Here is a 24,500-nt window from a genome sequence, read left to right as displayed (position 1 = left end):
CACCACATTGTTTTTATAAAACTTTACCTGATTCCTTGTTAAAAGTTTCAGACAATATTTAAAAAAATTCTAAACAATTTGTGCAGCAGCATCTTTCCTCTAACACATTTTCATTGACATTCTTTGCATAAGAATATTTTACTAAGAAAATTACTATATTAAAGGATTCACTGATTTAATACATATATATTGAACGCTTGATATGTCCCAAACACTATCAAATGCATTAGGAATCCCATGACAACAAAAAACTGGCACAGTTCATTACCTCTTGGAGCTTACACCCTGTGAATAGATGAATAAATGGACATTTATAGAGATAGTGCCATGAAGTATTTAATGGAGAGACTGACCTACACAGAACACATGCTGTAGGAAATGGTTACTGATATGCCCTATGAATTATGATCAGGATGAGAGAATTCGTGAAATGGGAGTATTCCAGGCAGAGGGGGTAACATGTGCCAATGCACTTCAGTGTGAAGGGGCATAACACATGAGAAACCCTAAAAACTCTAATGGGGCTGCAAGTGTGCTAACAATAAAAGGGTACATAGTATGAAGTATGGCTGAAGAGATAAGGTAGGAACAGATTACACAGGGCTAGCCCAGAAGCAATGTGAGTAAAGGTAAGGTAATTAGAAGTATCCTTCAGCATCTGGGGTATAGCACAGTAATTAACAACATGAACTCTGGATTCGGATAGCTTGACTCTGAACATCCACTCAGGCACTTGATTGGCTGTGTGAGCTTTGGCAATCATACTCTCTAAAATACATCTAATATGATTACCTTCCTTCTTCAGGTGGGAGCAGAAGTCTTTGGTCTCAATGAGCTAAGTCAGGGTAGTTCTGCTGTCCAAGAAATCTCCAGATTTAGCAAGGTTAGAAAAAAACTCACACGATTATGTTACTAACAATTACCTTTAAAATGATTATTTCTCTGGTAATTTACATACTTTACAATCTCTAAGAGCTGCGTATAAATTTTAGTAAAAGCTTATCCAATATAAGAGGCTACTTTACTTCAAGTTGGAAGGAGTGAATTATTTGTGGCCATAAAGAAAAAAAGGATATGATACGTATATACGGTATATATTTCTATTTTTTTGTTATATAAATTATAAATGCATTATATATGATACATATTATATATTTATATTATTGTTATAATGTCTATATGTGTTATACTTAGCAAAACTATCTACAACGCCACTAAATATTTGTGTCAGAAAAACATGTATTATTGGCAGTCGATCATGTCACAGAATTTATGGCTAAAAATATTTCATAAATATACAAGAACAGAGACACACAATTCAATTGCAGACCACCTTTCAGGCTAAAAAGAAAAAATATTGGGCTCTCTACCAACTCAAACATGACCTCCATGCAGCACTAACTTAGAGTGTTATGTGGCAGGGTCACTCAGAGTGTGGTCCGTGCCCGGGCTGCCATTGGTGAACTCCTTTTTACCGATCTGTACCTAGATAAGCAGCTGGCACTACAATATAAATTGGCTACAGCACTAAGCACACAGTTGAGTTCAACTGACTGTTTTTATCTTTTCTTTTCTTTTTCATTTCTTTTTTCTTTCTTTTCATTTCATTTCAGTTCATTTCTTTTTCATTTCAAGACTTTTTCAATGAAGCAAGCAATGTGCTCTATTCTGGCATAGCTCTTTACATCATTTTGAACGGTAAGATAATTTATTGAGCAGTTAATGAACAATCAAATTTAATGGAGAGAACTTTACTACATACACTAAAATAAAGTCTAGGTGGCCTTCTAAAAGTAAAAAAAGAGTGAGGGAGAAGACTTGAGAGAGAGAGAAGAAAATATAAAACAAATAGACAAAAATGTACTTTTTTAAATTTTAGAATGAGGTGTCATTTCTAACTACAAAAAGCTACAGAAGAAATAATTTAAAAAATAACATTTGACTACTAAGAACATTTTCGGTTCAAAAACATTAAAAAACAAGATTAAATTAATAGAACTAGAGAAATATTAACAACATATGTGATGAAAAAAGAAAGCTTTTAATATCAAAAGAACTCCTGAAATACTAATCTCTATCAGCTTCAGTTTCCTCAACTGTAAAAAAGACAATAATCACAAAATATAGCTCCAGATTTTTATGAGATTGGATTATAGAGGAGTACACAGTATTTAGTGCAATGCTTGCTAATAACAGAAGACATTATTATTTTTTTAGAAAGCCTTTAGCAATCTAAGTATGATATCTTAAGGCTTAAAAATATTGTGCAATTGTGAAGTACAAAGTTACTGCAACAGGTTTGGGTGGTCCAAAACTTGCACATAGAAAAGACAGGTGTGGTTCTCGCCCAGGTCCTGGGAGGTAACCTATAAGCATCTGGCACATCCATCCATCCTCCCTCCCTTCCTTTTTATTTTTATTTTAGAGAGAAAGAGAGAGAGCAAAGTCGGGGAGAGGGGTAGAGGGAGAGAGAGGGAATCTTAAGCAGGCTCTACACTCAGCATGGAGCTTGACACAGGGCTCCATCACACGACCTGAGCTGAAATCAAGAGTCGAACATTCACTCGACTGAGCCAACCAGGAGCCCCTGTAATATCTCTTCTGATAAGAATATCTTTGCTTACCTGGGGACTCCAGGACAAGTCAGATAGCTTATAACAATATGATTTTGGGGTAGGACATGACTAGCTGGACCTCTGGAAAGGATGGAAGTGGAAGGTGTGCTTGGTAGGTGGTCAGCTGTGCCTCCACGACCAACATTACCACCCAGTAAAATCCCTGGATACCAAGGCTCAGGTTAGTCTCTAGGGTTGGGCAGTACTTCGTGCGTGTTTTCACACATTATTGGTTAGAGAATTAACACACAGTTAGTTCTGCACAACTCACCTGGGAGAAGACAACGTAAAGCTTCTGCCAGGTGTTCCCTAGACCCGGCCCAGATGCCGGCTCCTTTGCTGACTTTAATCCATATCCTGTTACTGTAATAAACTGTCAGTATGAGTAAAATAGCTTTACTGAGTTTTCTGAGTCCTTCTAACAAACCATTGAACCTGAGGGTGGTCTTGGGGACACTCCCCAAACACAGTAATCTAAGTACAATTTATATATCCATAATAAAGTCTGGCTGAAATAAAGTAAAATTTCTTACTTTAACAAATTGTTGTATATAAAATATAGTGTATATGTGTATACATATGCACCCAACAAACTGTCAAATTCATAAACAACTTCCTAAGGTATTTTTTATTTATAAAAATAAAGTTTTAGCCTTTATGACAATAAATTTATGAAGATCCCATTTGTATTTCATAAATATAAATACACTTAATACCAATAAAAACATTCTATGGTTGACATTTTTGGTTATAAGAAAAAAATCACATGCCTGACCTATTGTTTAGAAAGGAAAATAACTGTGAAAAGGAATCATAAAACGTTGGAATAAATCATTTATTTCCCCTTTCTTGCTATGGACACTAATCAATACTTCTATACATAATTACATACAAGATTTTTTTAATTGGAAATTTCCTAAAGGAAAATTCGATACATTTTTACATTTCAGATTCATTCCCCTTTTGAAATAGTAAAAGAGGATTTTTGGTTCTCTTCAATTACTCAAGGGTACTTCAATTACCCTTAAGACTTGGCTTTTATTTCTTGGTGCCCCTTACTGACTTTTCTAGCCATACGTGGGGTTTCTCTGGGAAATTCTAGAAACCAAATTCAGATAAAAAAACATAAACACACTCATCCCAAATCAGTTTAGAAACATTTCATGTGTAATTATAAAGTCATTCTTGAATTGACAAGTTTGAATGGACTCACTCTGCCATTCTGAAGTTGTGGGTTGCAAAATTATACGATCCATTTTCTGTCTAAGAAAATATACTGGAAAACATAATCCTTTCCCAAAAAACAAAAGAAAGAAATTCAAAAAGAAAAAAGAAGAATTTAACAGTTTCACTTAAGTAGTTGACTTAATTATATCCCTAACAAAAAAAGCTCTGTTGATTTGTGTGTGTGGACACATCAGATCCATAGACATAATTATCTAACATTCTAACATTTGTGAAAACTTTGCTTATTCAAGAGGCTATGCGTATATGAATTTTGTTTTATTTTTCTTTCTTCTTCCTACATTTTCCTTTCATTGTGCTTTATATCTTATACTGGATGAGGATGATATAATTTATACAGATGACCTCTCTCCTGTTTGTTCCTTTGTGTGTCCTTTGTTAAAGACACCACTACTCTTCACTGTTAATGTATCCCACTTTATAGCATTAAGAAAACTGGGGCGCCTGGCTGGCTCAGTCGGTTAAGCTGACTTTGGTTCAGGTCATGATCTCGTGGTTCATGGGTTTGAGCCCCCGTCAGACTCTGTGCTGACAGCTCAGAGCCTGGAGCCTGCTTCCAATTCTGTATATCCTTCTCTCTGTCCCTCCCCCACTCACTCTCTGTCTCTGTCTCTCAAAATAATAAACATTTAAAAAAATTAAGAAGGGAAATACCAGCCCCCACTTTTGAGACAAATACTGCTTACAAGTAAAGAGGATTTTTAGTAACTAAGTAGTTCAACATATATCATATGTCCTGGTCTTAATTCATCAAGCATTACCCATACCTTTGGCACATCTCTACTGATTTTGGGTACAGCTCTATAAAAGGCAAATAAAATAATATTTTACTACCATTTTAGCCATTCCAACCTGAGTTCCTGGTCATAAACCAATGTTTCTACTACATAAAGCTCAAGTGGCCTTTCCTTAAACTATATCATTTAGTTTTTTAAGTAGAAATTCTTGACCAAACCTTTGCATGTTAATAAAGTAACCTGAGTGGTGGTTGGTTCCTTTAATCTGTGTTCTTCGTACATTTTAGAATACATCAGAGATTAAAAAATTTTATTTTACATATCCTAAAGTAAAGTAAGATTGTTTCTTAAAGTGAACCTTCCACTACTCAGATTGTCTGTTTCATAAAAATATACTCACACTGCTTATATTATTCAGAAACTTGCATTTAACTTCTAAAAACTATAATCATGAGTTTGTACTTATTGTCTTAATATTTTTAATACCAACTTTTTCTTTCCCCTAAACGTTACTTTCAGCATTTTTCATTCAAGTATTGCACATGGTTTTCCTTACTATGATTACACTGAAATATCTTTAAAATAAGAAAACTATATTGGAATTAAGAGTCTAAATCCTATCATTCCTGGAGTACAACAATGAACTAGGTTATTGCATTACATATATCCCCTAAAGAATGATGATCTTAGAATGTTATTTATCTGTTTTGTTTCTTTTTTGAATAACAAATAAACACGTTGTATTCTACAGCACTCCACTGACCACTGAAAGTCTGCATGGGAGAAAATGAAAGTATATTTACACATTTAAAAACAGTGACACCAGAAATAAAACCACTGTTCGTCATGTCTTAGACTGGGTTACGGGCACACAGATATGCTCAATTTCTGATCATTCACTGAGCTGTATCATTATAACTTGACCATTTTCCTCTACTTCAGTTTACTTGAATAAAAGGCTTTTTTTAATCAAACACTGTGATGTCCTATACAATCTTCTCCGGAGCTTTCTTAGACCAATCAAATTCCATAGCTCAATATCCTCACTTGGCTCCAGAGTCCAGGCATCTGATGAAAATGAAGCGCACTGGGTGTCTGATAAATACTATAATACCACAGTGCCTCAGCCTGTGATGAGCTGGAAAAGATGGCCCCAGTCTAAAGGGTACAGACACTACTCAGCTCCAAGGAATGGCTGCCATATGGGACTGTAGGTCTAATGTTGCCAGGTCTGGAAATTTGAATTTTTATGTCAAATTCATACTTTTTAATGTTGGCAACTGATTCAAATTTTTAAACACTACCAGCCAAACTAAATATGTCTTTGACCAAAGAGGCCTCCATAAAGAGCACCTCCCTGTGTAGGACCTCACTAAATGTGAGTCCAATTAAAATATTTTTCATATTTTAATTGATACTGCTAGCACGCAGGGAAGCCCACATTAAAAATTCAGTCTGACTCCACACCATTTCTACTGTAAGATACTGGCTGTAAATATGTGCTTGTTGTTCATAATCCAAATCTCAGACCAACCTTATAACACAGGTATCATCCCCATTTTACTGATGAGGGATCAAAGGCCCAAAGAGAGCAGATAATGCAAAGTACAGAACAGTATGACTGAATTAGATAACCTGAATTTAAATCCTTCCTCCAACACTTACTATTTTCACAACTAAATTAAACTTAAATTAATTTCTCCATGCTTCAGTTTTCTCCCCTGTAAGATGGGTACTCTAACAGCCTTACCTCACAAAAATGTTCTGAGGATATATATAAAGCATGTAGAAATGTCGTAGCACACAGTAAGTCCTATGTAAATGTTGCTATTACTAATTATTATTGTTATTATCATCATCTGTAAAATGACAGCCTTGCTTGTTGAGTTTTAAGTGAACTATTAGGTAAAGTACTTAGACCTGTTCCTGAGACAGACTGTTCATTACATATTAACTGGGTGAACAGGTGAAGTTCCTTTCAAGTACATTACTTCAAACCATGCAGATTAATTGGCTTTTACTCTGTATAGGGTAACAACAAATACTATTATAGTTTGGAAGTATTTTAATTTGTACAAAGTGTTTTCTTCAGACATGTGAATAATATATAGCCTTGTAGTGTCATGATTATTGTCATGTTTATATTATTTGGAAATGTGTAGTAAAGTGAAACATGTGTCATGTCCTAATGTCAATTTTAATAATGTAATAAGATTTTATTCAAAGTATCAGGAATAGTTACAATATTTAGAAGATACTCTTTAAATTTAGATGATCTTTACCACCTCTTTTTGTTTCCCTAATTTTTAAAACACCTGAGCCCCTCCCCCTAAAAAACCCAAAAGATAGGCATGTAATTCAATAACTCAAATTACAAAGCTATATGCTAATATGTGGCATAGCCAGAATTTTTACTTACTTGTGACCCATTTCATGAGCAATTGTAAATGCAAGATTCAAGCCATTGTCTTCAGCAATAATACATTTTCTCTTTTCACTACACATTCCACTCAAATAAGCTATACCTAGAAGACACAAACATGAATTATCACATTTCAGATTCAAATGTAAACCTTTATGTTAGGAATCAGTAGAAAAAACTGAAAAATGAAATTTCTTACATTCAAATATGTCTATATTAAGCTGTGATATCTAGTCCTTATGAATGAAATTGTAAGAGAAATTGTGTATGTATTAGTCACTCAATAAACTCTTAACACTCTTCTCAATTTAATATCTCAGATTAAATTATTTCATCAATTCTGCAATTCTCAAAAAGGCATACTATAAGAATACATTTTGGAAATACCAGTTTTCATTGTCATGAATGGTCACAACTTGGAAAATATAAATTAAAAAGCAATGATTAAATTAAGTATTTTTCAATTCTTGTGAATAATGTAGTTGCAAAAAAAAAACCTAAAATAAAATAAATGACATATAGGACATTCTTGAACTCACATTTATATTCTGAGTTAATATATTTAAAAATTTTATTTTGTTGGGGCGCCTGGGTGGCGCAGTCGGTTAAGCGTCCGACTTCAGCCAGGTCACGATCTCGCGGTCCGGGAGTTCGAGCCCCGCGTCAGGCTCTGGGCTGATGGCTCAGAGCCTGGAGCCTGTTTCCGATTCTGTGTCTCCCTCTCTCTCTGCCCCTCCCCCGTTCATGCTCTGTCTCTCTCTGTCCCAAAAATAAATAAACGTTGAAAAAAAAAATTAAAAAAAAAATTTTATTTTGTAAAATAGAATCTTAACTAATACAACAAAAAAACTGTGATTGAATACTGAAAAGTATTTCCTCTGAAAATTTCTTGCCTTATAAGATGGCCCAACTGCACAGTATAAGATAATGAAATATTATTTAAGCCAATAATTTCTGCAAGATAGTTGATCCTTTGGTTTGAATTAGCAGTAACACAGTATGTGAAATCATTGATACTCCTTCATCAAAGATTCATGTACCATTTTACTAATTAAGAAATACCTCTGAAGAAATATCCTTGAACACAAAGAACTATATAACCTTGCAAGTGTAAGTTTTAATGCATTTTTAAATAACAAAGTTTATTAAAATAATATCTAGTAAAAAAAAAATTTAAAAAAAGGGGCGCCTGGGTGGCGCAGTTGGTTAAGCGTCCGACTTCAGCCAGGTCACTATCTCGCGGTCCGTGAGTTCGAGCCCCGCGTCGGGCTCTGGGCTGATGGCTCAGAGCCTGGAGCCTGCTTCCAATTCTGTGTCTCTCTCTCTCTCTGCCCCTCCCCCGTTCATGCTGTGTCTCTCTCTGTCCCAAAAATAAATAAACGTTGAAAAAAAAAAATTTAAAATAATATCTAGTGTTATTGAATTATCTATATGCTCCAGAATCCTATCTGTATAAAATACATCTAATCTCATTATATGAAGAAATTAAGGCCCGGACAAGTGGAATGATTTGCCAAAGAACACATGAGTACTAAATATTATAAAATAAAGATTTGAAATGAACTTTGAATCCATATGCCAACTAACATTTAGTTTTTCCCGCTGATTATAATTTAGTGCAGAGTGGCCCCTAGTTAAAGATGGTTAGCTAACTACTTGAGACTTTTTTTCTGTCTTCAGAAACATAAAAAAAATAGTGTTATGGAATAATTACATTTAACTAAAAGAATAAATCGCCTTGCCCATGCTTTGGAAAAACAGAAGGTTCATACAAGAACATGAACCGATTCAGTGGACCCATGCCCAAATTAAACAGAGGAGGATTTTATGAATGTGGTAGAACCCCACAGAGGTTCAAGGCTGAGACATACAGGTTTGACAGAGGCATTGCTCGGGGACTGAAAATGGAGATTAGATGAAAGGATGCCTGAAATCCTCAAGTACTCATTCAAACCTTCGAGTAGAATGTCAAGGCCTGGTATTCACTGGCCTATCAAGAAAATGAAGATACAGGGGCGCCTGGGTGGCGCAGTCGGTTAAGCGTCCGACTTCAGCCAGGTCACGATCTCGCGGTCCGTGAGTTCGAGCCCCGCGTCGGGCTCTGGGCTGGTGGCTCAGAGCCTGGAGCCTGTTTCCGATTCTGTGTCTCCCTCTCTCTCTGCCCCTCCCCCGTTCATGCTCTGTCTCTCTGTCCCAAAAATAAATAAACGTTGAAAAAAAAAAAAATTAAAAAAAAAAAAAAGAAAATGAAGATACATTCTCTCAGCAAAATGCAGTATAAACATACTACTTTTAAAACATAACTACAGGAAGAAATAGCCAAGAGATTAACACATAAAGATGAAATACATAAAGAAATACATAAATATCTATATATTTAGAAATATTTTATTAAAATATAAAATGTACAAATAGGTGAAATTACTTCTTTTCTTAAAAAAAAAGTTTATTTATTTATTTTGCAAGAGAAAGAGAGCACAGCAGAGGGGCAGAGAGACAGGGAGAGAATTCCAAACATGGGACTCAATCTCACCAGGTATGAAATCATGACCTCAGTGGAAACCAAAAGTTGGACGCTTAACTGACTGAGCCACCCAGGTGCCCCGAAATTACTTCTTTATGAATGGATAGATGGATGAAGGGATGAATAGACAAGTGACAAGCCATACTACTTCATTTGGCTGATTAAAACAGTCAAGATCTGGTATGAAGGAAAGAAGAAGGTAGGGATAAACACAGAGGGGTTAGGGAAGGGAGAAAAAAAGGAAGACAAAAACATAGTTGTTATCGAGCTCTACTAAATAACAAATCAAATACAAAACTTTAAGAAATGCTTGAAGAAACACAATGTGACTTTTAAGAGAGCTAAGTCAGGCACTTATTAATGCAACAAAATAAGGAAAACAAACACAAGAGAGTAACTAAACTTCCATTATAGTTGAAGGGAAGAAGGAAAGAAAGATAGAAAGAAGGAGTGAAGGAGGGAAGAAGTGTGAAAGAAAAGTAGCTCCTCTTAATAGGATATTTAAAATTCTCTTGAGCATTTAGAAATTTAAATAAATATATACTTCAAGACTAAATGTCCCACTAAAATACTAAATTAAGTTCAGCTATAATTAGCATGTCAAAGACCACTGTGCGTTACAAATTTCCCTCAGGATGCCCATATATTTCGCCAAACCAAAATAAGCTCATCACCATACATAGATTAAAAGTCAGCTAACATAGGCTGTCATAATTTCATATACCTCTTTGCTGTATGGACCAGGACATAGCAAATTCAGTCACTTTAATAAATTTTACATCTCTTCTCCTATACTACTTGAAATATATTGTTCCCGCCAACAAGAGTACTGTTGCTTGTTTCCAATTCTTACCTCTTCCATATTTTTTTTTCTATTCTAGATTGATACATTTTTCCATATTTTGCTGTTATCTTACTACATTGGCTAGGATTTCCAATGTACTATTGAAATATGGGTGGTATCAAACACCTTGTTTTCCTGACGATATTAATAGGAATGTTTACAGTTTCACAATGGAGTATGATTGCTCGAGGACTTTATTTTTATTTTTGATGTTTATTTTTGACAGAAAAACAGACAAAGAATGAGCAGGGGAGGAACAGAGGGAGAGGGAGACAGAGAATGTGAAGCAGGCTATGGGCTCCTAGCTGTTAGCACAGAGCCCGATGTGGGGCTTGAACACACAAACCGGGAGATCATGGCCTGAGCCAAAGTAACGGACTGAGCCACCCACGTGCCCCAGGAGGACTTTAATAGATACAGTTCGTTAAGTTAAAGGAGTTATTTTTTGATATTCTTGTATGTCAAGTGAAAAAGGATGCAATGTTATGTGAGGTGTAGGTCAAAGGTAGATGGGAGTTAGATAGCATTTTTTTAAAAGAAACATAAGCTTGGAATAGTGAGAGAAACAGGAAAGAGAACTGATTAAGTACTAGGGGAATACTTAATTCATGGGTCAGAAAACAGATGGTTCAGCTCAGGATGGAGAGCACAAACCTGGACTCTCACTAATATGCCCAAATGAATGATATCCAACCTAACGGTTGAAACACGGAAGAGTACTACTTGGATTAAATTTGGGCTGGGATTTTTCAGAACAGGTTTAAAGGAAGGATGAAAACGTGTAACAGTTGGCAGTAAAATTGATGGGGAACGAAGGGACAGAACTTGTAGCACTGGATAGGTGAAGAAGTAATGTCAAAGGGAAACAGATAATTTGGGAAAACAATACAGTTGTCCAGACAATGGAGTCAGCAATGAAGAAAAGGAACAGATAATCTCTGAAAAAGTACTAGAGATTGTGATAAGAGATTGAGATTTAGAGACTTAAGGTTTCAGAGGTGAAATTCCATGATATGATTAACTACTGGCACGAGGGTAGAGAAAGGTAGCTGGCATCCAGATTGAGGGGAAATAATTATTAAGTGTTGGGTGGACTGATGGTATAATGTGAAGTTGCACCTGAATGAACTCAAGAAGCGGAGAGAAAGATGGCCAACATCCACACGAAATGGGGGAGACAATAAAGGAGAACAATCCATCACAGTGACAGTGACAGTGACGGTTAAGACGGTAAAGCTCAAGAGCTTCCATCACAACTGAAGAGTTTTTATATGAGAACAGGAGAGATTTTGACTTAGAAGCAGCAGCAGGAAGCAAGAGAAATGTTACAGGTATACAACGTTGGTATTTTCCTAGCACCAGACCTATGGATAGGGGAAGAATGTCTCTGGGGGCCCTAGATTCCTCGCCAGGTTATGGGAAATCAATGACTACTGTGTAGTCATGAAAAAAATATGGTATTGAAAAGAATATAATTTATAATATAAAAGACATATATTTTATACCATAAAATATGAATTTACATACAATAAAACAGAATTTTAAAATGAGTACATATTGGCATAGAGGTATGATTACACCTAAGTATTAAAAAATGCAGACCACCACGTTTTCACAAGAGAACAAAAAGACTACACAAATATGGGGGCACCTGGCTGGCTCAGAAGTAGAGCACGTGACTCTTGATCTCAGAGTCATGAGTTCAAGCCCCATGTTGAGCATAGAGCTTACTTAAAACAAAACAAATCAAAAAACTACATCATTATGCTAACTTGCTAATAGCAACTGTATTATATAACAGAGAAATAATAAGTAACTTTTCTCCCTCTTGTCCAGTTTTCCAAATCACGGGTTTATAATACTTTTACAATGAGAAGATTAAAAGACATAAATATGATAATCATGTCTATGAAATTTAAAGAGTAATTAACAGAATCTCTTATAGACCATGATGCAATTTAACAAATAAGATGATCCTGTATTCCTATTCTCTTTTTATTTACGTGTACAGTTAGAATCTTCAACTAAGATTCTGATACATTTAAATTTCATTGTCTTACATTTGGCCCACAAAGGAGATTTTCTTTAACTTGAAAGTTATGGAGAATAATTCTAACCATGACTAATTTAAATGACTTGCATTATTCTGTCTAAAAGCCTATGCTTTTCAGTTCCTTTCAAAAACTCATATGTTTCTTATTATAAACGGGGTAGAGTTTAGAAGGAGAAAGGATTTAACACAGCTGTTATTTAAAGATAGATATAATACAGACTCTTTTTAAGGTACGCTTTTAATATAAAAGTTTGTACAAAAAAAAAGGATACCAAAAAATCTCTCTAATTTCCCACCTAAAAATGAATCAAGTCATGTGTGAGGACTGAACAGGATCTCTCATCTGAAAACAATACATACAATCCTGGAATGTAATATAATACCTCATCAAGATAATCACAGAGCCCTAAACCTCCACAGGAAGCGTGTTACAATAGTGGACTAATCAGGAAATCAGTTTTTGAAAAATGTTTATTTATCGTGAGAGAGAGAAAGAGAAAGAGCATGAGTGGGGGAGGGGCAGAGAGAGGGGGAGAGAATTCCAAGCAGGCTTCGCACTGTCGGTACAGAGTCCAATGCTGGGCTCCAACTCAAAGACCCTGAGATCATCACCTGAGCTGAAACTAAGAGTTGGATTCTCAACCAATGGAGCCACCCAGGTGCCCCAGGAAATCAGTTTTTATGATGTCAGGTGGATGTATACTAACAAAAGTAAGTTCTCCAGCTCCACTGGTATTGCCTTTAAGCACCAACTAGACTACCTAAGTTCAAAATCTTGTCTCTCCTGGCACAAAATCGTTCACAGTTCTAGGAAAGATATTTGTTCTAGGATTGTACCTTATGAGAAAAGTTATTCACCTAGGAGTCCTACTATTATTTGAGGCCTAATAGAACAAGGAAAAAAAATGAATACATGCTGAGCATACCTTCAGGAGCACGAGCCACAAAATAAATACTCATTTTAAAATGTGATCATTAAAATCTAAAGGTATCTAAAACATTAGGGAAGAATAAAAGGAAACACCAGATAGGGAAAAATCAAGGTAGGAGAGGCTTTTAGAGAAGGAAACAGCTTGGTGGTTATCACTGAGTGGCCAGAGGTCAGCCAAGGAAAAGCAGGGGAAGCTTGGCGGTAATTTCCTGAACAAAGGACTGAGCAGGGAAAAGGAGATGGTGATGAGAGTTGATATTGCTCACAGAAGGGTAAGTTAGGTTCGTTCAATGTGCAAGCCACGTAGTACATCTCTGCCTCAATAGGTATTTAGCATATCTGCAAGAAGGGGGTTTATGAAATGAACTGCATAGATGAAATTCCTGGAAACAAAGACCAATATAAAGTGTTAACTCAATGTGGGGTCCTAAATAAAAAATGTAATTTTGAAGAATCAAAATGTATTTTGTCCACGAATTAGAAAAAAAAAATTTTAGAATGACTTAATGAGATGGTACCCACACCATACGAAGCCCATTTACATGATTACGTTCAAATTGGACTTTGAACATATTCTACAATAACTTGCCTTACTAATTCAATAATTATCTGCCTCTATTCCATTACAAGCCAAGATGATGATGATTCAGGAATATAAAAGTACAATTATGTAAGTTATGAGTTTAACATGGGTATAGTTATAAATGTATTTTAAAAAGTAGGCTTCCAGATTCTCTTAAATGATTAATCCATAACATTCTTTGTAGTACAGTTCCTAAGAATACTAAGAAAAAAGTGAATTCCAAAAACAAGAAATAGAATATTAGTTTAATAAAAACTATACTGAATCTCTGTGGTTGAAAAGGCAGACTATTTTATAGACATTAAAATGTTGTTTATGTGTTCCCACAACATGGTAGACTGACAGTCCTTTTTGAAAAACACATAGAGTGCCAGATAAAATGTAATGAACAAAGTTTTTGATGTATCACTAAGTTTGAAGAAAAAAGATTACCAAGTGCAAGAATAAAGCTTAAAATTTTTTCAAATCTAGAGGATAATATCATGATTTAATGTTGTTAGAATCTGGATATCAGAAAAGATACAAGTCTTATTAAATAACGGGTGCGGTTTCCGGGCACCTGGGTGGCTCAGTCGGTTGAGCATCTGACTTCAGCTCAGGTCATAATCTCACAGTTCATGAGTCTGAGCCCCACATTGGGCTCAATCCTGTCAGCACACAGCCTGCTCCGGATCCTGTGTCCCCTTCTCTCTCTGCCCCTCTCCTGCTCATGCTTGCTCGCTCTCTCTCTTCTCTCTCTCTCTCAAAGATAAAAAAAAAAAAAAATTAAAAAAAAGAATGGTGCGGTTTCAAAATGTCTGCAAGGACAGGCATTAAGGAGCAAGGAACTGAGACCTATACACAAATTAGAAAGCCTGGAAATGCTGTTAATGCTTGAAAATAACCTCAAAAGTCCACATGCAGGAAAGCAAGAAGGAATCATAGCTCAAAGTTCTGGGTATGCCAGGAAAGGCTCCGTTAACACAGTGGAACCGAAACCACCATCATGCATAGGCTATGAAGCCATAGGAATATGAAGCCATAAATATAACATACAAGCCTATCATACAATTTGGGGATCATATAGGATTGGAAAAAACCTTGTCAATAAAAACAAATGAGGTATCACTGTGACGAGACACTTGATCATCTCAGCAAGCATAGAATTCCCACAGAAGAAACAGTTTCACTGAAGACAAACTCACAAATAAAAACGACAAACCAAGTGAAGAAACAGCCATTGTGAGAAGGAGACCATTACGGAAATAAAAACTAGAGAGAACATGTTAATGAAGGAAAGACGTTTTTAACACAAAGATGGGAAGCTTGAGATCTACATTCACTGGGCTACCACAACCCAAACGCATCTTTCTGTAAATAAAAAAAGAAACCCCTTCTTCGTGACACTTTACATCAAAATACTGGTGTAAAGAAATGTTAAATTTCTTCAAACAGAAGGAAAAATTCCAGACTAAAACATGAAAATAAAGAGGAGGAGGGGCGCCTGGGTGGCGCAGTCGGTTAAGCGGTTAAGCATCCGACTTCAGCCAGGTCAAGATCTCGCGGTCCGTGAGTTCGAGCCCCGCGTCAGGCTCTGGGCTGATGGCTCGGAGCCTGGAGCCTGTTTCCGATTCTGTGTCTCCCTCTCTCTCTGCCCCTCCCCCGTTCATGCTCTGTCTCTCTCTGTCCCAAAAATAAATAAACGTTGAAAAAAAATTAAAAAAAAAAAAAAAAGAAAATAAAGAGGAGGAAATACAGAACACCACAAAGAGTAAATGTATGTGTAACTATAAATTAATACCAAATACACAAAACATCGATTTTTTTTAAGTAGGCTCCATGCCCAGTGTGGAGGGGAGCATGCCTAGGGGACTCCAACGCAAAACACTGAGATCAAGACCCAGCTGGGGTCAAGAGTCAGAAGTCAGATGCTTAACCGACTGAGCCACTCAGGTGCTCCACCTTAAACATCAATTTTAATGTCTTCCAAATTTTAAAATATAGAGAACTAAAGTACAAGCAACAATACGTCATCGGGAGATAAACGGAGTTCAAGAGTTCAAAAGTTCTAGCAATAATCAGCAGTAAAATGATACATGTCATTATATATAAGGTAATTACAAAACAATAGTAAAATAATACATAATTAACAATTACAGCGATTGAAAATGGCATACCAATATTAGATTTACCTATTTTTAAAAGGCAAGAAACAAAGAAAAAAAAGAAATATGAAATAAAGTGAAATAGTAAATAAACAGAAAGAAAGCATTTCAAATTATGATTTTCATTAAATAAAAAAGACTATACCATGGGAACTGTGTGTGACTGCCAAACTGAATGGATATTTAAGTTCTCAAAGGTGAGAGATGTGTGAATTAAGTTGATTGTGATAATCATTTTATAATGCCTGATGTATATTAAAACATCACATTGTTTACATATATACAACTTTTACCTGTCAATTTTATCTTGATAAAGTTGGAATAAATGAATGAAAAAAAACACTAGGCTGAATCCAAACTAAGATTGTAAGTCTGGATTTAAAAAATAAACCTTAAGTGTATTGTGCTTACAAGAGATACAGCTTAAGAAAAAGAATATAAATAAGTTAGAAGTAAAAGAACAGAAAACAGTGTAATATGCAAACATCAACCAAAATAGAGAAAGAGTGACAATGTAAATATTACAAATATAGAAAATTAGACAAATTGAATTTAAGCCATAAGCATCTAGAGAGATAAAGAGGGGTGTTTTACTGTTTTTTTTTTTTTTACGATAAAAGGATCACGGCAACAAGAGGACTTCGCAGTTCTTTTCTGTATTTACTCAACAACTAAGCCTCAAAATGTATATATAGTAAAAATGAACAGAATTAAGACAGAAAGACAAATCCACAGTTAAACTGGAAGACTTAACAAGTCTCTTTTAATAGCTGATAAAACAACCATAAAAAAATTTACTCAAGACATAAGAGATCTGAACAAAATATTAGCAAATCTCTCTTAATTGACATAACAGAACATGGCACCCAACAAAATTCTCTCTTTTCCTTTTTTAAAAATTTTTAATGTTTACTTATTTTTGAGAGACAGAGCACAAGTGGGGAAAGGCCGAGAGAGAGAGGGAGATGCATAATCCAGAGCAGACTCCTGGCTCTGAGCTGTCAGCACAGAGCCCCATGCAGGGCTTGAACTCACCAGCCATGAGATCATGACCTGAGTCGAGGTAGGACACTCAACCAATTGAGTCACCTAGATGCCCCAATTCTCTCTTTTTAAGTGGACAAGGTACATTTATGGCCATATTCATACTGAGTAGTGAAAAAAAAAAAGTGGAAATAATCCAAAGTTTGTTCATTGGCCAAAATGGAAATAATTTAGAAATCAGGAACTAAAAAGGTAACTAGAAAAACCCAAACTGCTTACACATAAGATGATACTCTTCTAAACAGTCCACAAGTGAAAGCAATTATAATGAAAATTAGAAAATACGTTAAACATGGCTACAGTAAAAATAGAACACATAAAAAATGTGTGGGCTGAGATGACAGTGCTTAGGGAAATTCACAGCATATATTATAAAAAACAAAAGAGACTGAAATCAATGATTAAAATTCCTTCCAGGAGCTGGGAAAAGAAGAGAGCATCAAAGCTTAAGAAAAGAAAGGGAAAGAAATAATAAAGAGCAAAACCAATGAACTATAAAACAAATGTAAAAGAAAACTGGCAAAATTGGTAATTCCCTAGTAAACCGACCAAGAATAAAAAGAGAGACAAGTACAAATTATCAACACCCACAAAGAATAAGGAAATGTGTCTACAATCCTAAAGACATCAAGGTAATATATAAAAAAAGCATACCAATAAAATTTACAACTTGCCAAAGCTGTCAAAAGAAATACAAAATCTAGAATTTTCTATTATCATCCCATTTATTCATTCTACTCCAGCTGCATTGGCTTGTTTTTTGTTTGTTTGTTTTTGTTTTGTTTTTGCTTTCCTTTTCTTTTTCCTGTCATTTCCATCTCAAGACCTCTTCACTGGCTTTTCACTCTGGAACATTCCTTCCCTAGATATCTCCAGATTTTGATCACCAAATTTAAATTACAAATACCCTTCCTACCCTGGAACTCTCAGATTATCTCTTACTTAAACTGACTCCTTTTTCTATGCCAGTTTATCTTTTAATATACCAATTAATTTAACTATTCATTATGGATATTGGCCATTTCTCTCTTAGAATGTTAAGCACCACAAAGGCAGGAAAGTACTGAGAAGTCAATTTGTTCATTACCAACAAGTAGAACTGTATAGTACAGTGTATACTATACATTGTATAATACCATGAAAATACATTTTGAGGTGTATTATTGTGCATTTCTCTTTTGTATTTCCACACAAGTCATGTCTTAGTTATCTACAGCTTCTCTCTGAGGGCACAGGAGAAAGGATAAGGATTAGAGGTAGGTAGCCTTTGGAACTCTGGAGGATAGTGAATTGGGAAACTCCAGACCAATATACAATGACTCAAACATGGAATTAATAAAAAAAAACTCTGGGTCAGTAGGTGGAAAGAAGGGCTGTGTTGTCATTTCTGAGCCTACTTTGACTCTTGCTATCAAGAAGGCCAGAGGGGTGGGCAGTTTAACTCAGGGGACCCATGGGGGACATGACTGAGATCTGGCAGGGTCTTAATAGCACTAAGAGCTGGAAGGGTAGGGCCTGGGAGGCTGGGAAGAAAAAAAGTGTGGTAGAAAGAGTTGAATCGGAGTTATAGGGCCCTGGCCAAACCAACATTCTTGAGTTGAACCCACCAACTGCATTTGGAGGCCAAATCCAGCCTGTAGACAAAGGAATTCACTGCAAAGACGCTGAGAGCAAAGGTCTCAGAGGAAAGTGAAGGCACTGTGATTTCTGATCTATAGCCCATCAATCACCTCAGCTATGGAAAGAATCAAAGGAGAGGTTAAGGGCACTATTTGGAAGAACTGAATATTAGCTGAAAGCAAACCGAAACAAGGTAAATGAATAAAGTCATTTAAAGTGGGGGAAAAAATAACATCAATTGACATGTTTCAGTTCTCATCATCCTCAAATCAAAGGAGGCAGGGATTTGTGAGGAAAAGATTTAATACATTCTAGGAAGATAGATGCAACATTTTCTTTTCCTAATTTAGTATCATCTTTGACCTTGTAATGTGTATTGCGACAAAATTAACTACAGATGGGAATGCACATGTTAAAAAAAGGGTGTGTGTGTTTTTAATTCGTGGCTAAAGGAAAATCAAACAGTGAATACTCACTCACTTTATTTTATGATCCTAAGGTGTGATGGAAGTATCTAAAATAAGTAAGTTGTAGACTAGACAGCATATGGATACCACGTCTAATTGTTTGGTAAGTTTTTTATGAAATATGAATATGATGCAGGAAAAATACAGTGAAAGGTAGTTCAAGTAAATGTTCAGGAAAATAGTGAAAGAAAGTGAGTTCAGGGGTGCCCAACTGGCTCAGTCAGTAGAGCATGTGACTCTTGATCTTGGGGTTGTGAGTTCAAGCCCCATGTTGGATGTAGAGACTACTTAAAACTAAAATATTGAAAGAAAGAAAGAAAGAAAGAAAGAAAGAAAGAAAGAAAGAAAGATAGAAAGAGAGAAAGGGAGACAGAAGGAGAGAGAGAGAGAAAGAAAGAAAGAAAGAGAAAGAAAGGAAGAAAGGAAGGAAGGAAGGAAGGAAGGAAGAAAGAAAGAAAGAAAGAAAGAAAGAAAGAAAGAAAGAAAGAAAGAAAGGGAAAGAGAAAGAAAGTGAGTTCATAGGGACAGTGGTATGAAGGAAAGACAGAGATGGCCAGTTCCTAAAATCTGCTCTTTTAAGGATGGAGAAGACATCATGGTAAAGGACAAGTTCCAAAAGAGATTTACTTGCTGCTTTCATTGTTTTCACATGTTCTTAATCTTTACAATAAACCACACTACTAAGCAGACCTCCCTCCTTCCCACGTTAAGATAATGAAACAGAAGGCTTTTGTTTGAAAGTAAGAACAATTAGGAAAATTTATGTCTGCAAGCTAGTTTTGTGCTCCCGCTATTGTATTAGAATACAGAATGATTGTATTAGAATAATCTAATAAATTAGATTTATTGTACTTCACATTCATTTCTCTTCTCTCTTTCAGAAAATTTAAAGGCAAGCTATGGGATGATTTCAGAAGTTAAACTCTCAAATCTTTAGAGAGTTTAAACCTGACTCCAATGTACATTACTGTGTTTTTGATATATCCCTAATACATAATTAAAAATATATACCATCTTGGGGCGCCTGGGTGGCTCAGTCAGTTGAGTGTCCTACTTCAGCTCAGGTCATGATCTCGTAGCTTGTGAGTTCGAGCCCCACGTCAGGCTCTGTGTTGACAGCTCAGAGCCTGGAGCCTGCTTCGGATTCTGTACCTCCCTCTCTCTCTGCCCCAACCCACTTGCATTCTGTCTCTGTCTCTCTCAAAAATAAATAAACATTAAAAAAATTAAAATATATATATATATATACCATCTGAAATTCTTAATTTAGATTTGAGTGCAAATCTGAAAATATAATGCTGGGGTACACTGAAAAAGCCATATGTGGTAGATCACACATCTAACACTTATAAATCAGAAATGGGAAATTTACTGTGCAGTCTACCACAAACATGGATGAAAGGTGGTATTCCCATTGCTGAGTTAATTTAAAAAAAAAAGACAAATCAGAGTTCTCAGGCTTTCTGTATGACTTTGCTTACAAAAACAAAACAAAAACAAAAACAAATTAGGTTTAATGACTTCATCTGCCTCGGAGACTAAAAAACTGTCATGACTTTAAAAAATAGGTAAGATGAATCACAGTTAAAGATTTTTGCGAAATTTAAGGATACAGCTGGAAAAATTTTAAAGTGTTCTGATTGCATATAAATCAGGAATTTTGGCTAACGCATTTTTATAATGTTATAATGTAATCATATCCTGAAGGCATTAAACAGGGACAATTAAAACTAAAAATATCATGCTACTAAAAGGCTGTATAAATTGCTTTTTAGAATACTAGTAAAAACACTGACAGCATGCATTTATAACCATAAACACATTCAAACTTCAAAACAGCTTGACACATTCTTTTTTCATCATGCCAATTTTTAACCATGTTGTTACTTTTCATAACTCGCTCTCTACCCAGTGTGATCAGTGTTTTTTATTCAAGAAAATAAATAATTCTATAAGCTGGAGAAATCTAAAGAATATAATTACATTACTATTACAAATATCTGATACTCTTAAATCCCAATGACTAAAATTAAACTATTAAGTTTAATATAGTGATGTGACATGATTTGTTAAACAAAACACATTTACATAAGGACAAGTGTTCTAACTTTAGATGCATTTTTTAAGATCTCAGCTTTTTAGGTCTCTACGCTGAGGTAGTTAATAGTAAACTGGGTAAAATCTTCTCAAAGATGATTTGATTTTTCTAAAATCCTAATTGGAATTGAACACCATATTTTCATGACCTGTTTTCTGCATTAAGTAAAGACAAAATGCAAAGAATAAAGTTTTAAGGACGGAAGCTCTTGGGTCAAATATTGTAGGGTTTGAGTCCCAGCCTTGATTTTTAGCTTTGTGACCATAGGAAAGTTCGTTCTTTTTCCTGAGCCTCAGTTTTCTCAATAGTAAAATCGGGAAATTAGCCATTTGGCTTAGGAATGCCAGTTAATTTAGATAAAATATTTCAAGCCTATGTTGGCTTACGTGAAACATGTTCACCCTTAAACCATTTTCTTAACTGTAAAAGGAGGTTAACAATCCCTTATGATCCAGAACTTTTGAAGGGTTAAAGGAGGTGATGTATTTAAAAACCCATGGCACATGACAGATGCTTGAGAAGTATTCTTGTATACAGACAATGCTGGGTGGTGAAGTTGTACTTCTAGATCTTATAATAAGATAATTCTTAAAAACTACAAGGAGGATCTCAGGGAGTTTTCTAAATTAAAATGTTTTTTTTTTGTTTCCCAAGGATATATTTGGCATATTTTAATATTCATATAGTACTTAATAGCACCATTAAAATATTTTCTACTACCAACAAAATTCTATAACTAAATGAAGCTTTAACAGTAAAGGATCTTGAGGAGAAAATTGCCTTATGAACAATCACTTTTCATAATAATTCCTTAAGAATTATGTATCCAAGTCTTATCCCTGGAATATGCCCTGCCAAAATAGAAATATAGTGTCTGATTTATGTCCTGGCCAGAGCCTAATAAGATATACACCAGCAGCCAAGAATTAAACAAGATAAGTTCAGCTTTGCTTTTATTGTAAACCACAGGAAAGATGTCATTTTTCTATCAGGAACTCATTTCTATTCAGAAATACATGGATTGAGCACCTGGGACGCTCATTACTGTGGTATGTGCTGAGGACACAGACAAGTGCTAAGCAAGATCCTTGATCACGAAAAGATTAGAAGAAGAGGAAATGAACGAAATGGAAGTTAAAAAAAAGGTATATTGAATTCCTCCAAAAGCCTGCATGGTAGAGTGGAAGATAACCTAACAAGTCCAAAAGTGGAAATTAATCAGGGTTCTGAAAAATGGGTAGAACCTGAACAGGGATAAAGGAAAGAAAAGAAAACAAAGAAATGCTCTTCCATTTAGAAATTCTGAAACAATACATTTGAACACACTCACTGAAGTCTGCAAAAATAATCAGTTCTTTAGCAGGGCCTCAGTTAGAAGAGTGTGCTAGTGTGAATTTAAAAGTGGCACAATGATGGGGAGATGACGTTTTTTGTTTTTTTTTTTTTAATTTTTTTTTCAACGTTTATTTATTTTTGGGACAGAGAGAGACAGAGCATGAACGGGGGAGGGGCAGAGAGAGAGGGAGACACAGAATCGGAAACAGGCTCCAGGCTCTGAGCCATCAGCCCAGAGCCTGACGCAGGGCTCGAACTCACGGACCGCGAGATCGTGACCTGAGCCGAAGTTGGACGCTCAACCGACTGCGCCACCCAGGCGCCCCGGAGATGACATTTTAAAAAGGCTTCCAGGGGCGCTTAGGTGGCTTAGTCATTTAAGGTCATGAATCTCACGGTTTGTGAGATCCAGACCCATATTGGGACTTGGGATTCTCTCTCTCTCTCCCTGACTCTCCCCCATTCATGCCCTCTCTCTCAAAATAAATAAACATTTTTCCAATAAGTTCAAAAAAGGCTTCTTAAGTGAATGAGAAAAAGGGTTTGGTAGGTGAAGTCTGGGTGGGATTTCAGTCTTTTCCATTCCTCAGGTTCTGTACATTAGGCATCCTGTGCAAGATACAACCTGCAGAAACCTTTCTGAAATCCCTGGTTGTAATGCAAAAAGCAAATATAATGATCACATAATTTCTTTCTTTTTATGTTTTAATATTTAAATTACTTTCATTGAACAGTTCTAAGAATTTTAACACTCACATTGATTCATTGAATCACCATCACCATCAGGAACCAGAAGAGGTCCATCACTCCCCAAAACTGGGATTTCCCCCTTATTTAAAAAAATTTTTTTCAATGTTTATTTATTTTTGAGAGAGAGTGAGAGAGAGAGAGAGTGAGCAGGGAAGGGGCAGAGAGCCAGGGGGAGACACAGAATCCGAAGCAGGCTCCAGGCTCTGAGCTGTCAGCACAGAGCCCGATGTGAGGCTGGAGCCCATGAACTGTGAGATCATGACCTGAGCCAAAGTCGGACGCTTAACTGACTGAGCCACCCAGACACCCTGTGCTTTCCCACTGTAAGTACACTTTCCCCCATCTTTAAAACAATAGTGATCTCTGGATCACTGATCTGATTCATCACTATAGGTCTTTTAGATAATGTCATGTAAGTGGACTCATAAGGCAGCTAACCTTTTGAGACTGGCTTCTTTCAGTGAGCACAGTGCTTTGAGAGTCCTCAAATTATTACAGACTTGAACCATTTACTTCTTGAAGCCCATCGGATTGTTTCCAGTTTTTGACAATTCTGAATAAAGTAGGTATAAATGTTCATGACCAGGTTTGGGTGAAGATAAGTTTTTATTTTTCTGAAGTAAACACCTAGAAATTGGATTACTGAGTCATATGATAAGTATTTGCTTATCTTCCTAAGAAATTGCCAGATTGTTTTCCCAAGTAGTTGTAAAGTTTTGCAATTGCCAGCAGCAATGTCTGAGTATTAAAGTTGACCCACATTATCCACAGAACTTGATATTGTCAGTATTTTATATTTTAGTCATAAAATAGGCATACAGTGATATCTCACTGTGGATTTAATTTGCATATCCCTAATGACAACTGATGATGACATCTTTTCATGTGTTTATTTCCAATATATATCCCTTTTGTGAAATGTCACGTCAAGTCTTGCACATTTTTAAAGTTTGTTTTCTTAGTGTTGAACTCTGAGAGTTCTTTATATATCCTGTATATAAGTCCTCATGTCTGGATATGTGAGACTTATGAAGACTTATGAAGACAGTTAAACAACACAATGGTTAAGAGTACTGATCTCCCCAACA

General features: G+C 35.7%; 1 protein-coding gene across 3 annotated transcripts in view; it reads right to left on the bottom strand.

Moving 5' to 3' along the window:
• The window catches only part of ADAMTS19 (ADAM metallopeptidase with thrombospondin type 1 motif 19), a 241,553-nt gene that overhangs the window by 123,343 nt on the left and 93,710 nt on the right, over positions 1 to 24,500 (bottom strand). For all 3 annotated transcript variants that reach the window (XM_045487730.1, XM_045487737.1, XM_045487746.1), the window contains exon 8: positions 7,017 to 7,122. In XM_045487730.1, coding sequence (XP_045343686.1) covers positions 7,017 to 7,122 — 106 coding nt within the window. The remainder of the gene's footprint in view (positions 1 to 7,016; positions 7,123 to 24,500) is intronic.

This window comes from Leopardus geoffroyi, chromosome A1 (assembly GCF_018350155.1).
Source record: "Leopardus geoffroyi isolate Oge1 chromosome A1, O.geoffroyi_Oge1_pat1.0, whole genome shotgun sequence".
Lineage (NCBI taxonomy): Eukaryota > Metazoa > Chordata > Mammalia > Carnivora > Felidae > Leopardus > Leopardus geoffroyi.
Note: the sequence above shows the minus strand (reverse complement) of the source record. Positions and strands in the feature narration are given on the sequence as shown.